Raw genomic sequence first — 24464 nt, 5'->3', positions numbered from 1 at the left:
CAGCTGAAAACATAAAATACTGAATTTCAGCCAACTAATCTTATATGAAAACCGAAAAAAGAAATCCCTAACTGTGTAAACAAATGTTGCCCCAAAATAAGGGAACCGGTGGAGAAAGGACCAAGAAAAAATGATAATAAAAGTTGTAAACTAGGTGTTCGCAGTCTCCCAGCACAGACGCATCACGCGCATGTGCTGCCTATGCCCTCCTGCTGCCAAGGTTGTTGAGGTATTGCCGTGGTGATGGGGGGATCATGCACATCCTACATCCTATCTTCCCTGGCACGCTCTGGCCGTATCATATTGGGGGGCATGGCAACATTGTCGATAAGTGCACTGATTTGCTGTACTGTCTAACAATCACATACACATATATAATACCCTCCATATTGTTTTTAAACTGTCTCCTGATGAAGCCCTGTGTTGGTGAAACACACGTTTTGGTACGCCATGACTCTCTTGTGTCCTCAGGTCCTCTATATTGTCTGCCTCATGTCCCAAAGTATTTATACATTTATGATGTGATGTGCTTTTGTGTGCTAGATTATGGCTTGCTCAGATACTTGTTCTATAGGATTATCCTCCTGCTTTACCTTTCTATTAGAGCATAGTCAATTCTTGAATGTCTTACATATAGCCTATGCACTTTATGATATTGATTTAGACAAAAAGGCATTTGAGTGCTTTTTTCCTTTTTTTGGTTTTCTTCTATAGTTTTTGTTTGGACTTTTTTATGTGGAGGAAGCATTGTAGGTTTATATATTATCTTATATTCAATATTCAGTATTCCAATGTTCACCATCTACATTCTTGTTTTTCTCCTTCCCATTACTTGAGCGCAACTTCTATTTTTGAATATTGTATGTCATGTTCAGTATGCACCAATTTAGACTATGAGATTAGGAAGTGCCGGCAATTTTTCTAGTTTATATTATCTTATATGTATGGGCAGCTTAATGCAAACACTCATACAATTTAAAAATGGTGGAGTATTTTCATTCTGTTTGTTATGGCTACATCAATGAGTATAGATACATGTGTGGATGAAAGCAGGGCTGTGTTAAAGGGGTTGTCCACTATTGGAATGAAAAGCCGGCCAGGGACTATGTGTCTCCGATGACTAGTCTGAGGCTGGTCCCAGGTGGCTATTCGCATCCCATGACAGAAATGTCTCCCTGTGTGTGCATAGGAAGGGACTTGTCAGTCACAGGAATCAGGGCAGGGAGAAGCCACCAGAGTTGACTAGCCATCCGAGACACGTAGATCTCAGCTGGCTGATCTCAGTATGTTTTCTCTGAAACACTATGGTGTTTCAGAGTAAAACTTCCATGGCTGCAGAAATGTGGTTTAGACAACAGTGATGAACTGTGGGATGTATTTGAAAATGTAGGACCATAGCAAACTTTTCAAAGGTCCCTTTGGATTGATTGCAGGGTGACCCTTGTATATCAATGGTGGTGTGCACGGTTTGAGATGTTAGCTTCCAATATGGTCAGTACTGAAGACTGCTTTGCACATCCAGACAACTAGTTCTTCCAATCCAATTATGAGTTTAACAATTGAATCTAAAGACCTGGCTTGGTCATTGAAGGTGGGTTACGAAGGTCCCAAAGGGTTTCCTATTTGGTGGAGGGCTAAGGCACGTATTCATATACTTACCTAAAATCTGGCTCAAAGGATAACAGGATCTGACACGATGATGGGTGCCATTGACAATAGAGCGTAAGTTGACAAGCAGAGGTTGTGAAAAGGGACAATTGACGACACCCTTTTTTTTTATCACACAGCTTTTTTTAAGCCATTTGACCTGAATTTGGCCATTTGACTTGGTTGATATCCCAACAAAGGCCAGGAGTGCTATATGGTCAATGGTGTAATATAAAATCGTCTTCTGACCCAATGTTTTCAGGTCTTTAGTCTTGAAAGTCAAAGAAGATCTTGACAACTGTCACTAATGCACCCTTCTGTAGACACAGTACATTATGTCCATGACATCCTAAAGACAATGGGTTTATCCATTTCAGCACATTATAATTCACCATTACTGCCACTATGGTAAAATTTTGCATGTTCAGAATTGCCAAACACATTTTTAGTTGGATGACGGCGTGCCATCCAATATATATTATATATATTATACTATTTATATATGTGTAATGTAGTGTACATTTTTTTTAATTGCATATCTGATGATTCTGCACGTGATTCCTGACATATAATTGCTACCTTTGAAGGCATCTGATCTGACACTCTGGAATGCTATCTGTCAAGCTTGTTAGACAGAATTTCATACATGTAAATTATTAGCCGGTGTTTTGCCGTCACTCATCTTCTGAATACATGGCCTGGAATTCAATGGGAAAATTGCCTGCAAATAGTATTAGAAACGAGGTGGCTGGAAAGAGTCCAGAATAAACCAGATGAGAGGATGGGAACTAAGCAGGTTTCCAAAAGTGCAAATGATTTTCCTGTAAAAAAGCAGTGATTACATCTCGGAGACTGCCAGGCGAGATCTTGTTGGAGTTGAGATGTTTGGGCAACACTGGGCAAGATGCCAAAAAACGTGTGACCTGCACGTAAAAGAGCAATTATACATGGTGCCATTGCCCAACTAAACTTGGTACCCATCAAGATTTTAAAAATTTGGCTCTGGCACAAAATAACTTGATAAATTAGATTAAGATATTCGTTATAGCTAATGAGTAACCAAGAAGATTAATTATTCTCTGCAATGCATGGCATACTAGTTCTTTATAACCCAAGCAAGCATAAAAGAGCGGGGGCTTAAAGCAAGTATTAAACTAAGCTCATCATTATAGTACCGATATTTGCCACCCAGGTCGGAATGGTCTTATGTCTGTTACTCCCGTCACCCTCCTTCCAGGAGCTTAGGTCAGTTCCAGTTCCCTTCGTTTGCGTAGAATGGCAGTTCTTCAGTGCAAGGTCTACACACGGTAAAGCCCCCGTCACACATAGAGAGATCGCTAGCGAGATCGCTGAAACGTCACAGGTTTTGTGACATATCAGCGACCTCGCCAGCGATATCGCTGTGTGTGACAAGCAGCAGCAAGCGGCCCCTGCTGCGAGGTTGCTGATCGTGACAAAACGATCAGGACCATTTTTTGCTCATTGATCTCCCTCTGTGCAGCACGCACCGGCGTGTTTGACGGCAGAAGACCAACGAGCGCCGATTCTGAGTGTGCAGGGAGCCGTCGTTACACGGGTCGCTGGTGGCTGATGGCTGGTCACTGTTGAGATCTGCCGTATTGACAGCTCAACAGCAACCATGTAGCAGCATTCCAGCGATCCCTGCCAGGTTGGATCGCTGGTGGGATCGTTGCTATGTCGCTATGTGTAACGGGACCCTTACACCACTTAAATGCAAAGGAGATTGGACTGATCCTAATTAGGCCTCCTTCCTTCAAGGGGCGTATTGCTGTCTTCTATCTATGCTATATATCACAATGTACTCTGACAATACTTAAAGGTTGTTCCCAGGTCAAAGTTAGGTAGGCCAATAATCAGGGAAAAAAGTGTCGAATAAATACTTGCTTCCGAATATTAGCCTTGCTGAACAGGTCGGTATACACCCGACAAATAAATAAAATGCTTGTGCGCTGAGTGAGATGATTTTAAATTTGGCTTAAAGAGGTTGTCCCCTACTTTTAGGCGGGCTTTGCACACTACGACATCGCAGGTGCAATATCGGTGGGGTCAAATCGAAAGTGACGCACATCCGGCGTCGCAGTCGATATCGTAGTGTGTAAATCCTTTTTGATACAATTAACAAGCGCAAAATCGTCGTTATCGTATCATCGGTGTAGGGTCCGGCATTTCCACTATTTGGCAGCAGCGACAGGTATGATGTTGTTCCTCGTTCCTGCGGCAGCACACATCGCTGTGTGAGAAGCCGCAGGAGCGAGGAACATCTCCTACCTGCGTCACCGCATCTCATGCCGGCTCTGCGGAAGGAAGGAGGTGGGCGGGATGTTTACGTCCCGCTCATCTCCGCCCCCACGCCTCTATTGGCCGCCTGCCGTGTGACGTCGCTATGACGCCGCATGACCCGCCCCCTTTATAAGGAGGTGGGTCGCCGGCCAGAGCGACGTCGCAGGGCAGGTAAGTGCATGTGAAGCTGGCGTAGCGATAATGTTCGCTACTCCAGCTATCACCATGATATCGCAGCTGCGACGGGGGCGGGGACTATCACGCACGGCATCGCAGCATCGGCTTGCGATGTCGTAGTGTGCAAAGGGCCCCTTACAGTGGCCTATTCTTAGGATAGGTCATCAATGTCTGATCGGCTGGGATCTGACATCCCGCACCCGCACCAATCAGCTGCTCTCTGTCCTGACGGTGGCAGCATGCAGCCGGAAATGCTCAGTGCCGGAGCTGCTTCATCTTTTGATAGTGGTTGTGGCCGGGTTCTGCACATCCACCTCCCATTCAGATCAATAAGAGGTGGATGTGTGTCTCATAGTCCAATGTGAATAGGGCACGTGCTGCTTATAACATGACATCCCATGGACCCAGGACAATGATATTAATGATTCTTGGGTGCGCATAGAAATGTTGTCTGGTTTACACAGGCCATTATACAACTGTTGATAGACTTGCATATAGCGATTGGCAGAGAAGAACACAGTGTGAAAGAACCCTTAGAGTAATATAATTATTTTTAGGAAATTGATCCCTTAGACATTAATTTATGGTACAACAGTATAATTTTAAAATGATAAATCTATTTACTGCTGTGCCGCTCAGTTAGTGTTAAACTGCGGTTTCTAAGATCCTCAGACTACATTTACATATCCACTTATGATTGTGGTATTATAGTTTAGCAGGTTTTTTGTGAAATATTAACTCTTAAGAAATGGACTCTTGTGACAAGTGGTTGGACACAAAATCAGCTCAAACTAGGATTGTCTTCTACTAGACCTTTGATTTGTCTTCTACTAGACCTTTGATCGCTAGTAAGCTGTCAAACATGTAATTTTAAGCAGCGACGGAGCAGTGATCATAGCGACCTCGACGGTCGTTGAGATGTGTCACACGCGTCACTGTGCGACGACTCAGACCTTGATAGAGGCGTGGTGTTTACCCCTAGACATGTTTTGCATTGCCTCTTTTCACGCCCCTCTGTTCCGATTGGTGATCACTACAGCGGCGCCTGATTGGGTGACCGTGCCAAACAAAGGAAGACACAAAAAAGAACGACACACTAGCGACACCAGACAGAGACTCTACTACGTGGAACAAAGAATGGAACTTAAAGAATGAAATCACTGTAACGCCTTCGGCAAGTTACCCAATCGGAACGCTGTTATGACCACCAATCAGAGTCGTGGGGGCGTTGTAAAATACACCGCAAAAACACGCCCTTGTCCTGCCTTCAGTCCTACGTCACTGCCTTCAAAGTCGTCGCGACCGTCGCTGCTGTGGTGTCAGACACAAGGATACATGTGGCGCAGAGGGATAGCAGCAATCAAAAAATGACCTGGAATATTCAAGAGCGAGCAGCGATCTCGCAGCAGGGGTCTGATCGTTGTGTCACACACAGCGACGTCGCTGTTGAGGTCGTTGCTACGTCACAGAAAATGGTGACTTAGCAGCAATGTCGTTGTCGCTGTGTGTGACACCACCATAAGTTCAGAGCTCTGTTATCTTTAACAATCCCACAAACAATGAAAAGAGGAGCAGCAAACATCTGCGACCATGACAATCCATTCAGTAGAGGGAGAATGAGGATTAGTGGAAGTCATTATATACCAATATAGATGACGTAAAGTAGAAATTTTAGCAAAAACCAGAGTATGACTACTTTAAAAATAGAAATATTTTATTTATCAAAAATCACTTACAAACACGTATAATTAAAATAAGGGTGTTTGAGAAAGGGAGGAAAAAACTTCCCTAACCTGACCCTTTCTCAATGACGGGGGTCGGCGTCCTAAGGTGAAGACGCCCCCGTTCCTCGACGGCTTAACCCTAGTTGGTCCCTCCCTCAAGGGTTAGAAGTGTCCCCTAATAGATGGAATCAACCCCAACACTGGTAACACCACAGTGAGGAAGAGGTGCTCAGTCCACAGTAGCTAATTTGTCTGTATCACTACTTGGGTGAGTGAGGGTAGGGTCTAGGGATGTCGTCATGTATTAAGAGTCCATGTGCTCAGTATAAAGGATAGAAATGAGAGTCACATAGATTATGACCATAATATACTTTTGTCAATTATAGACACAATTCATATGTGATATGTAGATTAGTGCAACGGATGCCCATTAAGGACATGATTCATATTGGATATATGAAGGTTCAAGAAATGCCCGACGCGTTTCGCCCTTGTCAATGTTCAGGGGCTCATCAGGGGCTTTCCAACATATTCTTGAACGAAGTGTCCACTTTTGAACAATTCAGTAGTGGTACAGATTGTTCACTTCAGGCGGGTATAAGGAGATAATACACTGTCTACCCAGCTGGTCAATCATGAGGTTAGTCAGGATAGCTTGTGCACCTTGTCTTAATGCAGGTGCCTGTCTCACTCAGTTAAAGAATCTGTATAGTCAAAACTGGACCCTGAAATATCAGATCCATCATGGAATGTACGTTACGTGCTCAGGATAAAGGCTGTGGCATAAGGCTGAATACCTCTAGTCCGAAATAGAACCAGTTCCACTTAAATATATCAGTCAGCGTAATTATCCTCCACTGGTCACCTATGTTGCCGACGGCCTTGAGAGGCTTATACAGCCACCGATATCAAGATAAATACCCAGAACAGTCCCTATTAGCTGTCTCCCCGTGTGGCCAGGAGTTACCGTAATAGATGACAGCCAATCTTAAACAGGTCCGTCTGAGGAGAACCAATGTGGCGTTCAGTGATCGCTGACGCCACATTAATTACTCTGACTGATATATTTAAGTGGAACTGGTTCTATTTCAGACTAGAGGTATTTAGCCTTATGCCACAGCCTTTATCCTGAGCACGTAACGTACATTCCATGATGGATCTGATATTTCAGGGTCCAGTTTTGACTATACAGATTCTTTAACTGAGTGAGACAGGCACCTGCATTAAGACAAGGTGCACAAGCTATCCTGACTAACCTCATGATTGACCAGCTGGGTAGACAGTGTATTATCTCCTTATACCCGCCTGAAGTGAACAATCTGTACCACTACTGAATTGTTCAAAAGTGGACACTTCGTTCAAGAATATGTTGGAAAGCCCCTGATGAGCCCCTGAACATTGACAAGGGCGAAACGCGTCGGGCATTTCTTGAACCTTCATATATCCAATATGAATCATGTCCTTAATGGGCATCCGTTGCACTAATCTACATATCACATATGAACTGTGTCTATAATTGACAAAAGTATATTATGGTCATAATCTATGTGACTCTCATTTCTATCCTTTATACTGAGCACATGGACTCTTAATACATGACAACATCCCTAGACCCTACCCTCACTCACCCAAGTAGTGATACAGACAAATTAGCTACTGTGGACTGAGCACCTCTTCCTCACTGTGGTGTTACCAGTGTTGGGGTTGATTCCATCTATTAGGGGACACTTCTAACCCTTGAGGGAGGGACCAACTAGGGTTAAGCCGTCGAGGAACGGGGACGTCTTCACCTTAGGACGCCGACCCCCGTCATTGAGGAAGGGTCAGGTTAGGGAAGTTTTTTCCTCCCTTTCTCAAACACCCTTATTTTAATTATACGTGTTTGTAAGTGATTTTTGATAAATAAAATATTTCTATTTTTAAAGTAGTCATACTCTGGTTTTTGATTAGTGGAAGTCCCATTATTGGGATCCATAGCAATTACATAATATCATCTATCCTATGAAAAGGTGATAAATGTGTTTGGTTGAAAAAATAATCTTAAGTACCCCTATACGTTAGATAAAAATCTGCCAAACCAACAGATTTTGGCGGGATTGCCCAACCTTCAATGTGTATAGTGGCCTATTGACTACCCCAAACAGATGATATTGGGGGAATAGAAGGAATCGGATGGAATTATAATGACTGATCCTTTTGTTCAGTGCCCTGACACATAGGAACTGAGTGCTCCTGTCTGTGGGGGAGCCCAGATCAATGTGAATGGTGGGTGGTTTTTATTGTGAAGAACTTGTAGGACCAGCAAAAGTACAGATTTTCGGTCAAAAGACCTTCATCAGTGTGCGTGCAGAGGGTCGTCAGAAAGCATAGTAGCGTGGTGAGCAGTGTTGCTGGGTATGAGGTAGTATGAGGCATACCCAGCAACGCCGCTCACCACGCTACTATACTTTCTGAGGACCCTCTGCAAGCACATTGATGAAGGTTTTTAGATCGAAACATCTGTGCTTGTGCTGGTCCCACAAGTTCTTCACAATAAAAAACACTATTCACATTGATAATAATAATCTTTATTTCTATAGCGCCAACATATTCCGCAGCGCTTTACAATTCAGGAGGATCATATACAAACAAGTAACAGTTATAGAAAATACAATATTTAAAGGGAAAAAAGACAACCCTGCTCGTGAGCGCTTACAATCTACAATGAGATGGAGGGGGGGGGGGACAAGGTACAAGTACTTATTTACAATGACAATCCAGCCATCTCCAGAAAACGGGGGATAGATAATGGCTTCCTGGATCAGTTGGCCAGAGCCTTGAGATGCATTTGGGTGCCATGGAGTTTGACGTGGGGTAGGTTTATGAGAAGTTGGAGGGATTAGGTGAAATTAGTTTGGCTAGGGAGTGTGATAGGCCACCCTAAAAAGATGCGTTTTTAGGGTGCGTCTGAAGCTGAGTAAGTTGTGATTCGTCCTAACTTCTTGGGGTAGAGCGTTCCAGAGGATTGGTGCAGCTCGGAAGAAGTCTTGGATTCGGGAGTGGGAGGTTCGAATTAGTGTGGATGTCAGTCGAAAGTCATTTGCAAAGCGTAGAGAATGGGTGGGGTGATAGACAGAGAGGAGGGTGGAGATGTAGAGGGGTGCCGCACTGTGGAGAGCTTTGTGGGTGAGAACAAGCAGTTTGAATTGGATCCTGTGATATATGGGCAGCCAGTGCAAGGACTGGCAAAGAGCAGAGGCATCCGAGTAGCGGTTGATCTTGAGTGCCAAGTTTCTACATCTACTTCTACATCTACTTGAGACGATTTTGGACCCTCCTTGTGCACCCCCCCAGAAGTGCCGAGTGTATCAACTCACTATGGGCTAGTCCAGGCATATAATGGGACTGTCACTGAGAATATGATGCTCATTTGCACCCATTATGGAATAATATGATCTGACACGGCTTTAAGCTTGCCTTTAAACTGGTCTATAAGCAATGTAATGTAGTGGAATTCTGAGAATTGCACCTTTAAAAATGACCTTACCTTTAACAAGCAAGTAATGACTTACCCTTAACACGTAAAGCTGCTCACTCATCAGCTATATAACTAAAATGATGGCCCCTTCCCTCCCAATTAAGGAGTTAAATAATAACACCTAAATGTGAGCTGACATTTCTCCGTAAACTGTATGCAGCTAATAGCATAGTTCTTGCACTGAGAATTTACCCGTCAGGACGATACACTGGTTAGTATCTTGGCACAAGCCTGGCCCAACCACTTCAAAGGCCGGGACCAGAAGCCCCGAGCGACTGCTCCAGCAGTTACATACAGCAGAGGTAAATCACAAGCTTTCTCCTCCTCTTGTTTGGCTTGGCTAATGGCGGCAGTGCAATTAGCTACAGGAGACTGTGGAAGAAAAATGATCGCTGCTCGGAGTTACCTGAATATAGAATGCACCCAGTATGGGACACGTTCACTTTGAGTGAGATCATTAGCAAAACCTTAGGGAGGTGTCTTAGACAAAATCTATAAAACTCTATGTCCCATGTGTACAGCATTTTGATATTTTGGTAATAGGGCTCAAGGAAATCAAAAACTTAAAGGAGTATTCCAATCTCCAAAATCCTATGCCAATATGTAGTAGGTGTAATATTAATAATGGTGGAAAATACCTACAATTGGAAATGTAGTATAGTTCTTCTGATTCACTATGGTGCTTACCTCATGTTCAGGGCATTGCAGGACCTTATGTATCTATGGGTATGCTCTGAATATGAGGTAAGTGATATAATGAATCAGAAGTACTATACAGTTAGGTCCAGAAATATTTGGACAGTGACACAATTTTCGCGAGTTGGGCTCTGCATGCCACCACATTGGATTTGAAATGAAACCTCTACAACAGAATTCAAGTGCAGATTGTAACGTTTAATTTGAAGGTTTGAACAAAAATATCTGATAGAAATTGTAGGAATTGTACACATTTCTTTACAAACACTCCACATTTTAGGAGGTCAAAAGTAATTGGACAAATAAACCAAACCCAAACAAAATATTTTTATTTTCAATATTTTGTTGCGAATCCTTTGGAGGCAATCACTGCCTTAAGTCTGGAACCCATGGACATCACCAAACGCTGGGTTTCCTCCTTCTTAATGCTTTGCCAGGCCTTTACAGCCGCAGCCTTCAGGTCTTGCTTGTTTGTGGGTCTTTCCGTCTTAAGTCTGGATTTGAGCAAGTGAAATGCATGCTCAATTGGGTTAAGATCTGGTGATTGACTTGGCCATTGCAGAATGTTCCACTTTTTTGCACTCATGAACTCCTCGGTAGCTTTGGCTGTATGCTTGGGGTCATTGTCCATCTGTACTATGAAGCGCCGTCCGATCAACTTTGCGGCATTTGGCTGAATCTGGGCTGAAAGTATATCCCGGTACACTTCAGAATTCATCCGGCTACTCTTGTCTGCTGTTATGTCATCAATAAACACAAGTGACCCAGTGCCATTGAAAGCCATGCATGCCCATGCCATCACGTTGCCTCCACCATGTTTTACAGAGGATGTGGTGTGCCTTGGATCATGTGCCGTTCCCTTTCTTCTCCAAACTTTTTTCTTCCCATCATTCTGCTACAGGTTGATCTTTGTCTCATCTGTTCATAGAATACTTTTCCAGAACTGAGCTGGCTTCATGAGGTGTTTTTCAGCAAATTTAACTCTGGCCTGTCTATTTTTGAAATTGATGAATGGTTTGCATCTAGATGTGAACCCTTTGTATTTACTTTCATGGAGTCTTCTCTTTACTGTTGACTTAGAGACAGATACACCTACTTCACTGAGAGTGTTCTGGACTTCAGTTGATGTTGTGAACGGGTTCTTCTTCACCAAAGAAAGTATGCGGCGATCATCCACCACTGTTGTCATCCGTGGACGCCCAGGCCTTTTTGAGTTCCCAAGCTGACCAGTCAATTCCTTTTTTCTCAGAATGTACCCGACTGTTGATTTTGCTACTCCAAGCATGTCTGCTATCTCTCTGATGGATTTTTTCTTTTTTTTCAGCCTCAGGATGTTCTGCTTCACCTCAATTGAGAGTTCCTTAGACCGCATGTTGTCTGGTCACAGCAACAGCTTCCAAATGCAAAACCACACACCTGTAATCAACCCCAGACCTTTTAACTACTTCATTGATTACAGGTTAACGAGGGAGACGCCTTCAGAGTTAATTGCAGCCCTTAGAGTCCCTTGTCCAATTACTTTTGGTCCCTTGAAAAAGAGGAGCCTATGCATTACAGAGCTATGATTCCTAAACCCTTTCTCCGATTTGGATGTGAAAACTCTCATATTGCAGCTGGGAGTGTGCACTTTCAGCCCATATTATATATATAATTGTATTTCTGAACATGTTTTTGTAAACAGCTAAAATAACAAAACTTGTGTCACTGTCCAAATATTTCTGGACCTAACTGTACTACATTTCTAATTGGAGGTATTTGCTAATATTATTATTGTTATGACACCTACTACATATTGAGATAGGATCTTGGAGATGGGGATACCCCTTTAAATGGGTTTACCAGGCTTGCTGTATTGATGACCAGTCATTAATAATATCAGATTGGTGGAGGTCCAGCACCCAGCTCTGTACATTGTGTAGTGGCCATTTTCACATATTGCAGGTCAGGCCCTATTACCTGATGTTTGGCTTTGTTCACGCTTTAAATCTGGCCCCTGCAGGAGCTGAAGACAGCTAATCGGTGTCGGTGAAAGATGTTTCTGTCGCCAGGTACGGTGAAGTACCAAGCGAAGGGCAAAAGGGAAGGGAAGAGAAACCCTGTGTCTAGGGAAAGCGAAGATGGTGACCCCTAACAAAACCAACTGCTGGTCCCAGGGTCCCTCACCACCCTAGATAGGTTCCGCACCTCTGTGCCAAGCCGGATACCTGACCCTAGATATCCCTAGTGCTGGGCCCTAAATAAGGAACGAATAGAATGAGCTCTTCGGCAACCCCGCTAAACACTATAGACGACACATGAAGGACACACGGGGGAAAAGCAGGAACTACTTATCTACAGATAACACAAATAGGAGTTCAGCAAAGTTTTCAGCAACGTTACCACAGAGGAGTACAAGACACCTGCTTGCAACCAAGACTTGAATGAACTGAAAATATCACCAGCACCAGTCCAGGAAATGAAGGGAGTATTTAGGCACCAAGATAATGCTGATGATCAGCAGCTGTGTGAATATTACGTATAAAAACACTATATATTAATCTTCTTGGCTTCTTCTTTTCTATAATATCTCAGCTTAACATAGAACATAGTAATTGTCTAAAATGACAAGTTGTCTTTAAGTCCATATCTGTAGTCAGTGTTATAATGCATGTTGTATGGTATGCTTCATTGTATTTAACATTAGCATTTTCTCAATATCTCATTAGCATGACAAAGAAGATAATTAGCAAGAGACAGAGGTTTTGCTACTTAATTATTCTGCATAAAATTGTCTGGACAAGACTTAATAGTCTACTTAATGTTAATGATTATAATGTTTGGTAACTCCAAGCTGATCAGTCATTCACCGCTGTCTCAGAAGCTGATTTTTCCCATACATTGCTAAAGTTGTCCACTAGCCCCCTCAGGCCTATGCTCCAAGTAACAATACCTATTTGGCTCCAATATAACAAGAGCCATAAGAATTAATACACTAAAAATGGACAATGTAGCTATGTCAATGAACTAAAAAAAACCTTATACTCTACCGTGAAATTTGCATATGATCCAACTGCAGCCAGCTGTGACCGGGTTAAAGGGTTAAATCCAGTGTTGAAAATGGGATTAAATTGCTAGCTGGGAATTTTCTTCACCTTAAGGGGAAACATCCAAACAGATTTCTTGGCTCCAGATCAAACTGTTGCCGTTTATTGTCTAGAAGCTTTAGGTCGGTACACTAAAAAAAAAAAAATTAGGGATTGTCCTCACCTGACTTCCTATGCTGAGACAGTAGGAAATATAATTATTTTTAATGGGTTTTCCAAAATTAGATTGTCTTTGGTGTGGAGGATAATAGACAAAAAGATATACAGTAGATGCTAATAAATTATATACGGTATTATTTTGTATAGATCAGTTTTGAGACATATAGATGGCCAACGTCTCACACGAATAGGCAACCGTTATCGGCAATAATAGTTAAGGTTATGACAACAGTCAAACCCAATTTATTGGCAGAGAGCCTAATGGTTCATACCATGAATCAGAATTTTAGAGTACGGTAATTTTCTGCTACTGGTTGTGATAACTTGTCATTTTTTGGTAATGCAAATAGTCTAAAGCCTCCTTTACACGAGTCGGACTATCGTGCGAAATCATGAGCGATCGTACCCGCCCACGTCGTTTTTGCGTCACGGGCAAATCGCTGCCCGTGGCGCACAAACTCGTTTAACCCCCGTCACACGCACTTACTTTCCAGACGACCTCGCTGTGGGCGACGAACGTCCACTTCCTGAAGTGGGAGGGACGTTCGGCATCACAGCGACGTCACACGGCAGCCGGCCAATAGAAGCGGAGGGGCGGAGATGAGCGAGATGTAAACATTCCGCCCACCTCCTTCCTTCCACATAGCCGGCGGGTGCCGCGGGACGCAGGTAATCTGTGTTCATCGTTTCCGTGGTTCACACGGAGCAACGTGTCATGCCACGGAAACGATGAACAACCGGTGCCATTTTAATTAAACAATTTTATGAAACCTAGCGACGAGTACACGACTCACAATTTGTGAGCGATACTAGGAGGTGTCACACAAGACGATGTCCTGAACGATGCCGGATGTGCGTCACGAAAACCGTGACCCCGACGATGCATCGCACGATAGCTCGTCTCGAGTAAAGCCCGCATTAGGTTGTACATGTGGTGTGATTTGGACAATCCCTACTTGTTGGAAGGGTTTCTTCTCAATAGATAGAGATGAGCAGACCCATTTATGTTCGGGTTCATTAGGTTTGGCCAGACTTTAGTGAAAAGTTAGTTTCAGAACCCAGACTTGAGCTGAACTTGTTCCTGGACCCCGAAACGCATATAAGTCAATAGGGATCCAAACATACGGGCTCAACTTGAGTAATGAATATTATGGAAGTCAAAGATGGGGCAGTTCAGCTCCCTGACCACATACAGCCAGACTCAAAGAGAGCATTTCCAAGGGAGGGAGGGCAGTGTTCTTTTTTTCATCTGAAAATGTTTTCACCCCCAATGAGAGTCATTCAGAGACTGCAAGCGGCTCTTACTGAGCGTACCCGAGAACACCGATGCTCGATTGAGCGGTTGGGATATGAATAGCACTTGAACTCAGACACAGACCATTTTTTTAAAGATCATTTCCGGATTTGAGTCCTGGACACCCAGTGCTCGGTGTGATCCACAAACTTTACAGGTCAGAATCGCTCAGCTCTACCAATAGCCAGTTCGCAAACAGTCCCTCTGATGGGGAGCCACCAACTTTATTGATCCTCAGCAGCATTTTCTATCCAGGAGTTTCATGAAAAAGTTGGGCAATATGGTCTTGATGTAAACTGAGAAAAAAACAAAGGACACCATCTTGGGATTGATAAGAAGATGGACATTACTTGTTATACATTATAAGACCATAGAGAAGGAGTGCAGGTCATAGGTCAGAGACCTTGTGGAGCCATCTCTCAGGTATCACGTAGTGCAATGGATGATTGGAAGTGCAAACCGCTCAGCAGTGCAAATAATATTCTAACAATGACTAATAGTCACCCGGAAATCATTGTTTACTCTACTAGCTGTAGTGAATGGGAGGCGGCACATAATTCACACCATTTCTGTAGACCTTATTCTGAATTTTAGGCACATGCCAAGATTTGTTGCAAAAAGTGAAGAACCACCTTGAAATGTTCACTAAGCATGCAATTTTGTATTAACATTGGCGTAAGTTGCTCATCCTTTAGTCCAATTTCTTATTGATTTGCATCAAAAAGACCAGATGTGATTTCCCACCTAGACAGTCTTCTAAAGTGTCTGGAAAGGGGTTCCAGATTTAGTTCCAGCTAGTGTCAGTTTCATAGTGTGAATTATTGGACAATAGTAAGCCAATTAAAAGTTTGTGCAAGTGCGAGATTTCATGCTAAGGGGTCCGAATGTAGCACACAGCGAGCGCTAATGTGGCAGTTTCATTACATTGTCTTTCCTTTAAACCATGTTTGTAAATATGGGTCAATGTCTTGATGGGAAAAAGTTGCAAACAGCTTCACCTTTTGACGGACAATTGGTTGGCAATGTGTAACTTATATTTCTTATAGTGTTACGTCCGCAGCACAGTTCACATAGTGACCACAATGGTGCTCTCACTCGTACCGTCCACTTTCATGCATTTATTCACATTGCAGGGATAAATTGGCGTTTTTTAGAACTATTGAGCCGGCGCCTCCTCCATCTTGTGGGATTGCCATCCTCCTGCCCAGCTCTGTGTGCTTGACGTGTCCTGCGTCATTCACAGAGAGGCCTCCATTGCAGTCCTGCGCATGTGCACTTTGATCTGCTCGGCTGAGGGCAGGGCCAGGTACTGTAATGCACAGGCTCGAGAAAAGATCAAAGAACACCCGCGCATGCGCACTACAGTACTTTGATATGCCCTCAGCCAGGCAGATCAAAGTGCGCCTGTGCAGGAGCCCGATGGAGGCCTCTGTGTGAGTTACTCAGGACGCGTTATGCACACGGGGCTGGGCAGGAGGACAGCAATCGTACAAGATGGAGGAGGCGCCAGACCGAGAGCAGCGACACCCATCGGACCGGACCGCCCCCTAGGTGAATATAATAAAGATTTTTTATGGTATACAGAGCGGTCTGGGCTCTTATATACAGTATTCTGGAATACTGTATATAAGGGCTCACTGGTGGCCACAGCTCATAACGGAAAAACCTAGTGGTGACAGGATCCCTTTAATAAGCATCACTCTTTGTAGCACATTTGAGCCAACAGTTTCTATATACCTCTTACTATAGACAAAAGTTAATCAAAAAAGTTTGGGTATAGGTTGTCTGATTGTGAATATATTAGATGGTTTGTGCTTTATCTTATAATGCTCATATTAATAGAGTTTTCTTGTTTTTATAGGTATTATTTTAGCTGCTTGCCATGCATTGGAAAACACAACAGAAGCAATCACAGTTAGTGGTAAGTAACCTTTATATAACTAGGTTTATTTTCCATATTTATCCTCTCTACTGTGTGTTTAATATTAAGCAAAAGCATATTAGGAGGCAGACTATATGACTGCTATGGCGCCCTCGAAGGGAAGGGGTCCAGCTGGTCCACCTCCTTTGTTACTAGATCGAGATGGTGAAAACATGTAGGAGAACTGTATATCCAAAAAGCGTTGTGGATGGTTATACAGACACTAATAATCCCTACAGTCTTGGAACGCAAAACCTGGGAACCCATTTACTATGTTGCACCAATACAGCCATGTATACATATGGAAAACCGAGATCGTACGACACACCATAAATGTCCTACATGAGAAGCGACATACGGTAGTCACACATTTTTTTAAAGAAAAAAATCTATGAGAAGCTTTTTTTATTTAGGATAGAACTATGTAACATTTCATTTAATTTCTCTGACTTTACGAATAGAAAACATTCTAAATCCTCTCACCTCTATACAGCCGTCTATCAATCATCCATTACCGATATCTTTTAGGCCTCATTCAGACATCTGTGTTGCACGTACGTCTGGTTTCTGCTTATTTTTTGGATACAAAACCTGCACATTACACCTACGGTTCTTTTAACATGTTCATATTTGTATATGGATCACATTTCCATGCAAAACTCATGTTAGTTTTTTTCTGGTATCATGGATGAAAAATTAAATTAGAAGTTGGTGGGTTCGTGAAATACACAGAAAACTCACGGATGGGATCAAAGGAGAATCCATGTGCTATACATGTTTAACATTTAAAAGTATAAGGCAAGCTATGTAATCTATATACAGTATTTATTCATCTGTTAAAAACACTGACGGTAAAAACGGACACACAGACAGTACAAAACATACATACAGACAGTACAAAACGGACAAACGACAGTACAAAACGGACACACAGACAGTACAAAACGGACACACAGACAGTACAAAACGGACAAACGACAGTACAAAACGGACACACAGACAGTACAAAACGGACACACAGACAGTACAAAACATACATACAGACAGTACAAAACGGACACACAGACAGTACAAAACGGACACACAGACAGTACAAAACGGACAAACGACAGTACAAAACGGACACACAGACAGTACAAAACGGACACACAGACAGTACAAAACATACATACAGACAATACAAAACGGACAAACGACAGTACAAAACGGACACATAAACAGTACAAAACGGACACACAGACAGTACAAAGTGGACAAACGACAGTATAAAACGACGGACACACAGACAGTATAAAACGGACACACAGACAGTACAAAACATACATACAGACAGTACAAAACAGACAAACGACAGTACAAAATGGACACACAGACAGTATAAAACGGACAAACAGACAGTACAAAACATACATACAGACAGTACAAAATGGACAAACAACAGTACAAAACGGACACACAGACAGTATAAAACGGACACACAGACAGTACAAAATATACATACAGACTGTACAAAATGGACACACAGACAGTACAAAACGGACACACGGACAGTACAAAACGGACACACAGACAGTACAAAATGGACACACAGACAGTACAAAACATACATACAGACAGTACAAAACAGACAAACGACAGTACAAAACGGACACACAGACAGTACAAAATTGACACACAGACAGTACAAAACGGACAAACGACAGTATAAAACGACGGACACACAGACAGTATAAAACGGACACACAGACAGTACAAAACATACATACAGACAGTACAAAACAGACAAACGACAGTACAAAACGGACACACAGACAGTATAAAACGGACACACAGACAGTACAAAATATACATACAGACTGTACAAAATGGACACACAGACAGTACAAAACGGACACACGGACAGTACAAAACGGACACACAGACAGTACAAAATGGACACACAGACAGTACAAAACATACATACAGACAGTACAAAACGGACAAACGACAGTACAAAACGGACACACAGACAGTACAAAATGGACACACAGACAGTACAAAACGGACAAACGACAGTACAAAACGGACACACAGACAGTACAAAACGGACAAACGACAGTACAAAACGGACAAACGACAGTACAAAACGGACACACAGACAGAACGAAACGGACACAAAGACAGTACAAAACATACATACAGACACTACAAAACGGACAAACGACAGTACAAAACGGACACACAAACAGTACAAAACGGACACACAGACAGTACAAAACGGACAAACGACAGTATAAAACAACGGATACACAGACAGTATAAAACGGACACACAGACAGTACAAAAGATACATACAGACAGTACAAAACAGACAAACGACAGTACAAAACGGACACACAGACAGTATAAAACGGACACACAGACAGTACAAAACATACATACAGACAGTACAAAACGGACAAACAACAGTACAAAACGGACACACAGACAATATAAAACGGACACACAGACAGTACAAAATATACATACAGACTGTACAAAATGGACACACAGACAGTACAAAACGGACACACGGACAGTACAAAACGGACACACAGACAGTACAAAATGGACACACAGACTACAAAATGGTCACACAGACAGTACAAAATGGACACACAGACAGTACAAAACATACATACAGACTGTACAACATGGACACACAGACAGCACAAAACATACATACAGACTGTACAACATGGACAAACAGACAGTACAAAACATACATACAGACTGTGCAAAACGGACACACAGACAGTATAAAACGGACACACGGACAGAACAAAACGCACAGACAATACAAAATGGACACACAGATAGTACAAAATGGACACACAGACAGTACAAAACATACATACAGACTGTACAACATGGACACACAGATAGTATAAAATGGACACACAGACAGTACAAAATGGACACACAGACAGTATAAAACGGACACACGAACAGTACAAAACGGACAAACAGACAGTACAAAACGGACACATGGACAGTATAAAACGGACACACGGACAGTATAAAACGGACACACAGACAGTACAAAATGGACACACAGACAGTATAAAACGGACACACAGACAGTACAAAACGGACACACAGACAGTATAAAACGGACACACCGACAGAACAAAACATACAAAATCTCATGCAGTAACATGGATCTTTACCTGTCAATATATAGACATTGGTATTTTATCTCATTTAGGCTGCTTTCACACTACGTTTTTTTAACATGCGTCAGGAACGTTTTTTTGCTGCAAAAGCGGATCCTGCTTTTACAGCAATAAACGCATGCTAACGCATGTGTTACTTTGCAGGATCCTGTGACTGGATGTTTAGGGGCGGGCATTGGAGTCATGTGATCGGGAGTGAGGGGAACTAAACGTGCCAGACTGGGAGCCGGCTTCTGACAGCTGCAGACGCTCGTAACCAAGGTAAACATCGGGCTTGGATACCCGATATTTATCTTGGTTACGAGTGTCTGCAGCTGCTAGGAGCCGGGCTGCCTGCACACGTAACCAACGTAAACATCGGGTAACTAAGAGAAGTGGTTACCCGATATTTACCTTGGTTACGAGTGTCCGCAGCTCTCAGGTGGGAGAGAGAGACAGGAGAGGAAGGGGGAAAGACAGAGATAGAGAGGGTGAGGGAGGGAGGAGGAGAGAGAGACAGATCACGCGAGACTGGTTCTGGGCATGCTCAGTACTTTCTGGGCATGCTCAGTACAAAAGCAGGATCCTGTTACAACGCAACTCAACGCATTCTGCTAGGCAGGATCCAGCGCTCATTGAAATGCATTGCAGCTCGCGGCGCAATGTGAAGGATCCTGTGAGATGCGTTATTTTGACAAAGGTAAAAAACGCTACAAGTAGCGTTTTTAAAACATGTTAAAATAACGCAAAAGTACGGATCCTGTGTCTAACGCACGCAAACGCATGCGAACGCAGGTGGACGCGAGTCCATTGCAAATGCATTGAAGTGAAAACGCATTTGCACTGGATCCGTTTTTCCGCTAAAAAAACGTTATGGACGGATATTAAATAAACGTAATGTGAAACCAGCCTTATCTAGAACATTGAGATCTCTATTCTAGTGTTCAAGAATGCACAGCATGGGGCAAATGTATAATACTAGATCTACATGCATTCAGAATGACAGTATAGCAGTCCACATTGTATGTATATTCATACAGGTACATAAAATATAAATACTCTCATTATTTTAACTTGTACACTTTTGCCAATGATCACTAATGTCTTAGCTGAAAAAATAAATCACTTTCTTATGAGCGAGTACTAAAATACACTATTCATGTTGAAGATTTGCAAACAATATAGGTCAGAAGCCAATATCATCCATCAAATGGCTATGGCCACCGTGTCTGGGCAAGAGGAAGAAGTATCTGCTTCAGTCCATATGGTTAAGGATAGAAAAACATGCCATGGGTTGTCCAGGAATTGGGATTGACAAAAAAAAGATCCAAGAAGCAGAAATGTGATATACATAACTACTATCGTAATCTATTAAATAAGTAAATAGTTAAAATAATACATTAACTATTACTCACCTATTCAACACCTTGCTGCTCCCACCTTGCCACACTATAGATCTTGTAGTGTATCTGTCACATGACTAGAGCAGCCAATCACAGGCCTCAGTGGTCATGTCATGCACAAGCAAGTATGAAACTGAGGCAAGTGATTGAGTTCAGCAGTCACGTGAATAGAAGAGCCACCAGAGCGTTAGCGCTGGAAAATAAGGAAATCTAATGAGTGAGTAATGGGTATTTTATCATTATAACATCTTTCTTGCTTTTACCACATTTTTTTAAATCCCAAACAACCCCCTTTAATTCTGCTATATAGGCTGTCCAATCTTTATAAATCAAATGCACAAAACTCCTTATACTGTACGGGGAATACTGTATATAAATAATTTGCTGGGAATCGCAGGCCTAAGGAAGAGTTAGGAGAGAAAGTTTTGCAGAAAGGGTTAAAGTTGGAGCCACAGCAGATTTTCACCTGTGAATTCACAGAGCAAATAATGACAGCTCACTTGAAAGGCAGCACTCTCATGTGAGTTTGTTCATGTGTGTGTTTAACCAGGCAGCACCACAACCCTTTTCCCAGACTGCAGATTTTATGAGTTTTCTTTCTAATATATTTGGACCTTTCTTCCATGGAGTGCACATTGTAAATATCGAGCAAAAATGTAGTGTATAAAATAGAGTGAGGCTTCCTTTACATGTCTGTTTTGCATGGTCCGTGGTGAAGGTACATATGTGTGTGCATGTGTGTGTTCTACATGTGCTGTCCCTGTGCTATCCATGTAACATTTGGATAGCACACAAACAGCATGAGCTGGTATACTTACCTGTCTCCAGCCCTGCTGCTACTTCCGGGTCCACGGTGAGTGCAGTGAATATGTAATGAGCAGGACCTGGAAGTAACAGCAGCACCGGAGACAGGTAAGTATAAAAAGTCTTTATTTTTAAGGGATGTGTATTCTCCGGTATGTATCACACTGATCTCACACGGATCACATTAGTGTGCAGTCCATGTGACACCCATGCTGCCAGCAGAAAACAGACATGTCACCGTGTTTAATATACACTCAACATGCACAGCAGGGATCCCCAACCTGTAGCTTGGGAGCCTCATGTGGCTCACGTCCCCGTGATGTGTGACTCGCGGCTGTCTGCCAACTTGGTGCATTTGGACCAGGTCTAGCAAGCAACCATGAAGAGTAGATCTCAAGATGGTAACTTTTATGAGTAGTTCCGCATAGAAGAGCAGATCTAGATGCACATATACTGGCCGTGCGGATGGACTGAAATTATATTAATGCTAAGCTGGACATAAGATGATACAGCGAGAGAGAGAGCTGGATATGATAACAACGCATGGTGGGAGTTCTTGGTGCGTGAACATTGAATGGGGGTAAGGTGGGAACCCCTAGATGCATAAGTACTGCCTTGGTGTGATTTCTTTGGAGGAAACTATGGCTGTCATGATACCGATTATGGAGCCTCTGGGGGTCACTGTTCGAGGGTTGGACGGCACTATTCGGGGAGGGTGGTGGTGATCTAAATGTGGCTCCTGACCCTCTGTGAGCTGAATGTGGTTCTTGAATAGGGAGAGTTGAGGATCACTGACCTAAAAGATGGATACTTTTTTGAACTTTAACGGATATTTTAGATTTTAGCATATTTGCTATATGCATGATAACACATGCGTGTTACTGTATGTGTAACATGCTGCTCTATCAGGCACAATTTTTATAGAGATATTGCAATGGTAGCTCCATAATACTACATCTGACCGAACATGCTATTGAAGTAAAAAGGCACAGGAGAATTTGCTGAGCACTAAGATACATATGAGCATTGAGTATATACATTTTGAACAGCATTACTGCTATATAGACTTGACTTACAGAAATAAGTTACTTAACATGCAAGTTTGCCAATTTTTGTGTGCCCATCTTCCATGACAAAGCGTACACTGTAAATGGGAACCTACATTATCAAGATTAAATTTACCTCTCCTGAGGTCAAAGCCAACAAATTTAAAGGACATGTTGGATTGAACCAGTTACACACAGCCAAACTTCAGTGGAAGTCTATTGATGAGCATGCACACCACCACTCTATGGCACTGGCACAGGTGGTCAAGTACAGTAATGAGCTTTTATGGAAGTCACATAGAAAATTACATTGCCCTGCTCTCGGGATTGGTGGAGGTCCTAGTGGACCCCAATAAACTGATAAAATGTTAGTCAACTGTATAAACAGCACTATGGGTATAGCTCTCCATAGCTCCATATAGATATATTGTGAGTATCTTATACATGGAGATCACTTATGTAATAGAGTCCACCTACATACATATGTGAAACTGAGCGAGAAAGAAACAAAACAGAAGAAGAATGGAGGCCTTCAAAATGTTGTGTTGGAGAAGGATGTTATCATTACCATAGATGGCAAGAAGAACAAACAAATCAATTTTGGAACAAATCAAGCCAGATATGTCACTCAAAGCAAGAATCACCAAGTTACGACTTGCCTACTTTGGACACATCAAACGAAGAGAGCAATCATTGAAGAAGGACATCATGGTCTGAAGAATAGAAGGAACAATGAGAACCAGCAACCCGATGACTAAAGGCCCCGTCACACTAAGCAACATCGCTAGCAACATCGCTGCTAACGAACAACTTTTGTGACGTTGCTAGCGATGTTGCTGTGTGTGACATCCAGCAACAACCTGGCCCCTGCTGTGAGGTCGTTGGTTGTTGCTGAATGTCCTGGGCCATTTTTTAGTTGTTGCTGTCCTGCTGTGAAGCACAGATCGCTGTGTGTGACAGCGAGACAGCAACAACTAAATGTGCAGGCAGCAGGAGCCGGCTTCTGCAGAGGCTGGTAACCAATGTAAACATCGGGTAACCAAGAAGCCCTGTCCTTGGTTACCCGATATTTACCTTCGATACCAGCCTCTCTCACTGCCTGTGCTGCCGGCTCCTGCTCTGTGCACATGTAGCTAGCTGCAGGACACATCGGGTTAATTAACCTGATGTGTCCTGCAGCTAGGAGAGCAAGGAGCCAGCGCTAAGCATTGTGCGCTGCTCCCTGCTCTGTGCACATTTAGCTGCAGCATACATCGGGTAATTAACCTGATGTGTGCTGTAAGTAGGAGAGCAGGGAGCCAGCGCTAAGCATTGTGCGCTGCTCCCTGCTCTGTGCACATTTAGCTGCAGCATACATCGGGTAATTAACCCGATGTGTGCTGTACTAGGAGAGCAGGGAGCAGCGCACAGTGTGCGCTGCTCCCTGCTCTCTGCACGTGTAGCTCCGTGCAGTGGTAACCAAGGTAAATATCGGGTTGGTTACCGATATTTACCTTAGTTACCAAGCGCAGCATCTTCC

At 42.9% G+C, this 24464-nt stretch overlaps 1 protein-coding gene across 2 annotated transcripts in view; it reads left to right on the top strand.

The window, feature by feature from the left end:
- TGFA (transforming growth factor alpha) overlaps positions 1-24464 on the top strand; it is a 96779-nt gene that overhangs the window by 27101 nt on the left and 45214 nt on the right. For both annotated transcript variants that reach the window (XR_012753071.1, XM_075346156.1), the window contains exon 2: positions 16460-16519. Coding sequence is in view for 1 of the 2 variants with exons in the window: in XM_075346156.1 (XP_075202271.1) it covers positions 16460-16519 (60 nt within the window). In the remaining variant the exon portion in view is untranslated. The remainder of the gene's footprint in view (positions 1-16459; positions 16520-24464) is intronic.

Source organism: Anomaloglossus baeobatrachus, chromosome 4 (assembly GCF_048569485.1).
Source record: "Anomaloglossus baeobatrachus isolate aAnoBae1 chromosome 4, aAnoBae1.hap1, whole genome shotgun sequence".
Lineage (NCBI taxonomy): Eukaryota > Metazoa > Chordata > Amphibia > Anura > Aromobatidae > Anomaloglossus > Anomaloglossus baeobatrachus.
This window is presented reverse-complemented; position numbering and strand designations above follow the sequence as displayed.